General features: G+C 39.8%; 2 protein-coding genes across 2 annotated transcripts; both read right to left on the bottom strand.

Moving 5' to 3' along the window:
• Positions 1 to 223: 223 nt before the first annotated feature.
• LOC110230032 lies at positions 224 to 1,420 on the bottom strand. The gene is made up of 3 exons (XM_021031669.1): positions 1,238 to 1,420; positions 903 to 1,151; positions 224 to 238 (listed from the first exon to the last, which is right to left on the bottom strand). Exons 1-3 carry the CDS (start codon positions 1,373 to 1,375, stop codon positions 224 to 226), a joined length of 402 nt encoding a protein of 133 aa, XP_020887328.1. The 5' UTR covers positions 1,376 to 1,420.
• Positions 1,421 to 1,555: 135 nt separating this feature from the next.
• Positions 1,556 to 2,682, bottom strand: LOC110228406. The gene is made up of 2 exons (XM_021025846.1): positions 1,955 to 2,682; positions 1,556 to 1,859 (listed from the first exon to the last, which is right to left on the bottom strand). The coding sequence occupies exons 1-2, from the start codon at positions 2,516 to 2,518 to the stop codon at positions 1,770 to 1,772; spliced, it is 654 nt and encodes a 217-aa protein (XP_020881505.1). The 5' UTR covers positions 2,519 to 2,682; the 3' UTR covers positions 1,556 to 1,769.
• Positions 2,683 to 6,000: the final 3,318 nt, after the last annotated feature.

Below are 6,000 nucleotides of genomic sequence, written 5' to 3'. Positions count from 1 at the left end.
CATACAATTTTCCGGCTCATGTGTATGCTTCGGGCTCTACTTTTTAGTTTATTGCTTCCGCATCTAATATATAGTTTGTCTTTCTTGAATGTATGTCCTTCTTCGGGCACTTAATTATGAATGAATGAAGTTTTTGTTGTTTGAGGACGACAATTATGATATATGTATGTTTTCGTGTACGAACACGGGATTCGTACAATTTGCTGATTGAATAACCAAAAAGCTAGTAAAACGTACACTGGCAAATTAATTGTAATTGTAGACATTGTACGTATAAAATGTACGTACAATTACCCAATAGTTTATTATACAAATTCAAGTAATTAGAAAACGACAACAAGTTTATGTAGTTTTACAATACTTAATATAAATCTGGTCTTTAATAATAAGAAGACTGGGGAAAACAAATCCCCCTATCTAAAAAACGACCTGCTTGATCTCTTCCACTTCCGGTGTGTCCGGATCGGCAAAGACCTTTGACACAGGACCATGACTCACAACCTTAGGATTAGCTCTGTCGGTTAAACGCCAGAAGACGAGTGCGACAACAACATTGCGCTGACCTAGACTCCGAAAGAAGGTTTGGAATTCCAACGCCTATTCATTGTGTGCTTCGCATTCCAAAACTTCGTTGCTACATTAGATTAAAAGAAGAATCAAGTCAGCGTTTAGATTAAAAAGTGTAAGTGAATCAAATGTGAAAAGAACATTTACTATCTATCTTTGATCTTGAAAGGAAGCTTGAGACCGTCGAAGTCTCCGGTCAAGTGGCCAACCTCCAACAACGCTCCAATGACATCTACATCAAGGGCCAGAAAATAGAAATAAACTTCTAATTTCAAAAATGTGTAAATAAAACGTAACTTAAAAAACATCTCACCGACTAAAACTTTATTATCAACTGTTTTCTCCAAAATGTAGTCGAATTGAGTGAAATCGTAAAACGATATTGGGTCCCTTCGTAAGGCGTTAGTAACGACGGTCCGATCCATAAACCATATGCCGTAGTCATGAGATGTTGCTCTCACTGAGTCAGCGACGTTACGGACCAAGAAAGTGGTCACAATTTTCCACTCATTTTCTTTGATTCGGTCTATGTAAAAAGGAGCAAGGCGACGATCAATGGTGGCCTCGATACGGGAACGGGATCCCTACAGAATATGATATATAACAGATTTATATAGAATTGAACCTAACGTATGATAAAAAAAACACAAACACGGCACAGGGAAACTACCGAATTATCTGCCAAGATAAGGCCGAGTTCGAAGATGTTGGGCGCAACAAACTTCTTAAACACTCTCACGACAAATACACAAATTGTCCACCCAGTGATCTGAGGACACAATTCGGAGATGGTGTGATACCCGTCCATCACACGGTTAGCAAGAACAATCGAAAGACTTTGTGTTTGATTGATGTAACTGTCGAATGTGAAAGGGTTTTCGTTTGAAGGAACGTGGATAAAATTGAGGAGGAGATGTGGCTTAAATAAGGAAATTCCGTAACGGACGCGGTGGGTAGTGCGAAACTGTTCCAACGGTTGAGATACAAATGTGTGTAACCGTTTGTAACCGTTTATTGCATGAAGATTATACGTACACAGACACAACAAACACGTACACTAACAAAAACGTACACTCAGAAAACGTACATAGTTATACGCTGGCAAACATTAAACGTACGTACACCGTCACAACACTTTGGTACACACTGTCCACACATAAACGTACACTGTCTTCGCGGAGACATAAAGCTTTTGAGGAGAACTAAATAGGATTTTTGCAAGTCTTCTTGTTATGACCTGCTTGTCTACATCGTGTGCACTGATTCAGAATAAGTCTTTTCTGTCTCTTTTTCTGAAATGACAACAACAATAAGTTAATAATCTACGCATCTTATACTCAAAACATAATGTTTGAAAATCTGTACACGTTTGAATGATAGCACTTACCCGGTTTTCACCTCTAGATGGAATCCTTTTGGTTGTTGGTCTTCCTGGTGGTCGTCTACAGTATGGAGGAATTAGTATCAAATCCGATATATGTTGTGGGATGACAACATCCTTCGGATCCGCGATAGGTAGAATCGGTTCTTGAAAAGAATCGGAAAACGTTTGAAGTCCATACCACCATCCTACAACAACCTTCGGATCTATTCCAAACTCGATTGCAGCTGCTAGACCGTGTTCACATGGGATTCTCAACTTTGTGTACCTAAGACACGTACACGTACACTCGTCCAGAACGACATGAAAATGCTCACCTGACTTGCTTGTAACTTGATAACTCCACGGTCCAGACATCTTAACCGCGAATTTCCCTGACGCAGGCAAATCTTGGAGAAAACGCTCATCAACCTCAGGCGTCACTAAAGACTTACACCTAGCCACTTTTTGCCTCCTCGCTGCGAACCATCGCATTAGGACCTCTCGAATGAACTCTATCATGTACACAATCGGATATGATTTGGCTCTTGTTAAGACATTATTCATAGACTCCGAATTGTTGCTAGACATGATATTGTAGCGTTCCCCTTTACAGTGAGCTCTTGTCCAATGCTCAAATCCAATTTCCTCTAAGTAATTTGCGCATGTAGCACTCTTAGCCCTTAACTGTTCGAAGTATTTTTCAAAATCTCTCACTCTGTAAGCTTTAGCAGCGCTGAAGAATAATCCAGATACACCATTCTTACCATAATGGGTGGAGATATTTCGCTCAAGGTGTACTGCACATGCACCATGATGAGCTTTCGGATAAACCACACTGAGGCCTTTATATATTGAAGAATGTCTGTCCGATACAATCATTAAATCTTCACTGTGTGGAACAATGTCAGCTAATTTATCAAAGAACCACACCCATGAAGCGTCAGTCTCACCATCCACAACACCAAACGCTATTGGAAATATTTGGAAGTTCCCGTCTTGGGCACATGCAATGAGGAGACATCCCTTGTAACGTCCTACTAGCTGCGTTCCATCTACGACAATTACCTTCCTCATATACTTCAGACCTTTTATAGAAGCCCCGAGAGATACAAAAACATACTTAAAGCGCTGCGTACCATCAGCTTCAGGTATAGAGTGTAGGTGAGTTATCGTACCCGGATTAGCTAATTTAAGAAGATACAAATAGGTAGGCAAAAACCTGTAACTTTTTATATCATCCCCCCTTACATTTTCCACTGCAACCTCTTTAGCTCTCCAAGCGGTAGAATATGAAATCCGAACATTGAGATCATTTAGGAGCAACTGTGGTAAATCGACAGCTCTCGGACCCCCTTGCGTAGAACTGTATCTGCTCTTCACTACCTCTCCGAGAAGCTTATAACTAGCATGTTTATTATAATTCTTACGAGTGTCGATGTCACACGTATGGGTGGTATCATACGATGTGATTTTGAAACATTCTGAATTCTTGACAACTTGAGCTGTCAAATGCCATGGACAAGTATCATCAACGCAGACCATCTCCAATCTTGTAGGACATGACCTACGTTGCTTGTAGCAAAAGCATTGTTTGATTGCGAGATAAGACATTATTTGTTGTATGACTTTTCTGTTCTTAAAAACACTCCCGACATACAAAGTCTCACCTGTCGTACTCAGTTCGACTTGTGTCTCATCATCTCGTAAATTGGCTAAATCATCGAATACCGGAGCAGCATCATTATCGAGAATCTCCAACTCGCCACCATGTAATGTAGAAAAGTCATTATACACTTCGTAAGCCTCAGCTGCGGTAACTAACCGATTATCATTCAGTGTCCCATTTGCGGGAGCTCCAATACCACGGTCGATAGTGACTTCGTATATACCATTAATATTGGTATCCGTGTTACATTCGAAGCCTGTATCTTGTACACACTCTGTAGTGTACGTACATTGGTACAAACCATGTTGACACGTACGTCTTGGAGTCACCGTTGGTGTACGGTCACCCGAATGAGAAATGTTATCTCCGCCAGGTGCAGTAACTAGCCGATTATCATTCAGTGTCCCACTTGGGGAATCTCCAATACCACGGTCGATAACATCATCCCCAGAGACATCGTCTATACCATTAATATTGGGATCGGTGTTACCTTTGCAGCCTGTATCTTGTACACATTCTGTTGTGTACGTACATTGGTACAAACCATGTTGACACGTACGTCTTGGAGTCACCGTTGGTGTACGGTCAACCGAGTTATCTCCCCCACGTACACGATGACTTGTGTACGTACACTCTGCCAATAGACGACTGAATTCCCCTGGATGTTGAACCGTTTGTTGAGTAAGAATGACGTCCTCCTCAACATTCCCTATTCCATATTCTTCAATAATTAAATCGTTCCACTTGTTGTAATCGTAATCTTCGCCACTGCCTTCACTACCGTCTATAGTAGGATCGAGGGTACTTCCCCCCATAGATCCATCATCACCCTGATAATCATCATACCCAGCACCATCTTCGTTTTCCTCCTCCTCTTCTTCATCCTCATCTATTTTATCGTCTTCAACGTCGTCTTGCTCATCTACGGCCTCATTATTTCCATCTACATTTGAAGCCGCTACGATGGGATTTGGTGTCGTTGCACTCCCACACACACGGTAACTCTCACCATCGGTCCTAGGGACAGTATTCCCGAGTGCCTTGACGGTTGTAATGAAAGAGACAAACAAGGTGACACTAGGATCCCCACCACGAATCAAAAAGAATGTATCCAGGTTCATTTGATTGTCAATGTATACAGGAGGGCGTTTACTTTCTATCATCACTGACATCTTTCCCGGCATCCAGTAACTAATTATTGGATTGCATTCGGTGCACTTCAAACTGAAAACCTCGCATAATGTACGTACAAATGCCGTGTACGTCATGTTTTGCCTAACACGTACACAACGACCAAACCAGCCTTCCCATGGTTCAAATTTCCATTCTTCTTCTTTGCATTTCCACTCACCCACCATAGTAAATACGGGAATATCCATTACCAACCTGTATCATAAATTCAGCAGAACCCCATTAAATGCAAATGAAAGCATGATTATATCTACAAAAAACAAAAAGAATTCCCAACTACACACTTATAAACATAAATCTATCCTCATTTAGCAATTTCAACTAAAAAAAGTGGAAATAAAAATATTCTGGGGTTTTATATAAAAACAATGTTGATCTTAGCACACAATCAAGACCCTAGTGTGTTAAAACAAAAAACTTCTTAACCAATTTCATTACTTACACGTTCAATGCTTGTCTTGGCTCCAAACTTTGTAAATCAAGAAGATCAAACCGATGCAGAATCACATTCGTTCAGAAAAATTTGTTTGTTTGATGGATCATGTTTGTCTCTTACAACTATTCACACATATAAACTAATATTAGAAAAAGTAATGATGACTTTTGCATTAATTGTGACATGAGTCATGTCTAAACTTTTTGGGCATTAAATACTGATGTCTCATTGTGTTTTAATGTTATTAATCCCAACTTGTCACTGTACTCCCGCACAAATCAATTAAGAGCGAAATATATTGCGTAACCGGAACAGTGTACGTAACTAAACCTCTTAACTGAACCGTACAGTGAACCGCTTAACTGAACCGTACGCTTAACTAAACCGTACAGTGAACAGTACATCGGTAGGGGTAAAATGGTCAGATTTTGGCCAAAATGTCAAAACATGAAAGCTCATTCTCACTTTGCCAAAACTTGAAAATAAAACTTGGTCAACTGCCATAACTTGAAATTTACCCTTAATTAAAAGGACTCCCTATTTGTTGATTGGTTATACACTACAGAAAGGAAGATAGCATCGTACTCCATCCGTTTCGTACTTCATCCGTTTCGTTTTACTTGTCGTTTTAGAGTTAAAATTTTGTTTCATAATAGTTGTCGTTTTAGGTTTTCGATGCAAATGTTTGGTGAAAATTTCAGTTTTATCCCTACTGTTTTAATGTTTCGGCCAATGAATTTTTTTTATAAAATATATTAATAAAAAGTAAAACAGAAA

Source organism: Arabidopsis lyrata, assembly GCF_000004255.2.
Source record: "Arabidopsis lyrata subsp. lyrata unplaced genomic scaffold ARALYscaffold_8, whole genome shotgun sequence".
In the NCBI taxonomy this organism is placed as follows: Eukaryota; Viridiplantae; Streptophyta; class Magnoliopsida; order Brassicales; family Brassicaceae; genus Arabidopsis; species Arabidopsis lyrata.
Note: the sequence above shows the minus strand (reverse complement) of the source record. Positions and strands in the feature narration are given on the sequence as shown.

Coding starts and splice junctions, on each gene's coding strand:
- LOC110230032 (XM_021031669.1), bottom strand. CDS start 1,375: ATGGACGGGTATCACACCATCTCCGAATTGTGTCCTCAGATCACTGGG. Junction 1,152..1,237: donor TTATCTTGGCAGATAATTCG/GTAGTTTCCCTG, acceptor CATATTCTGTAG/GGATCCCGTTCCCGTATCGA.
- LOC110228406 (XM_021025846.1), bottom strand. CDS start 2,518: ATGTCTAGCAACAATTCGGAGTCTATGAATAATGTCTTAACAAGAGCC. Junction 1,860..1,954: donor CATCTAGAGGTGAAAACCGG/GTAAGTGCTATC, acceptor TTGTCATTTCAG/AAAAAGAGACAGAAAAGACT.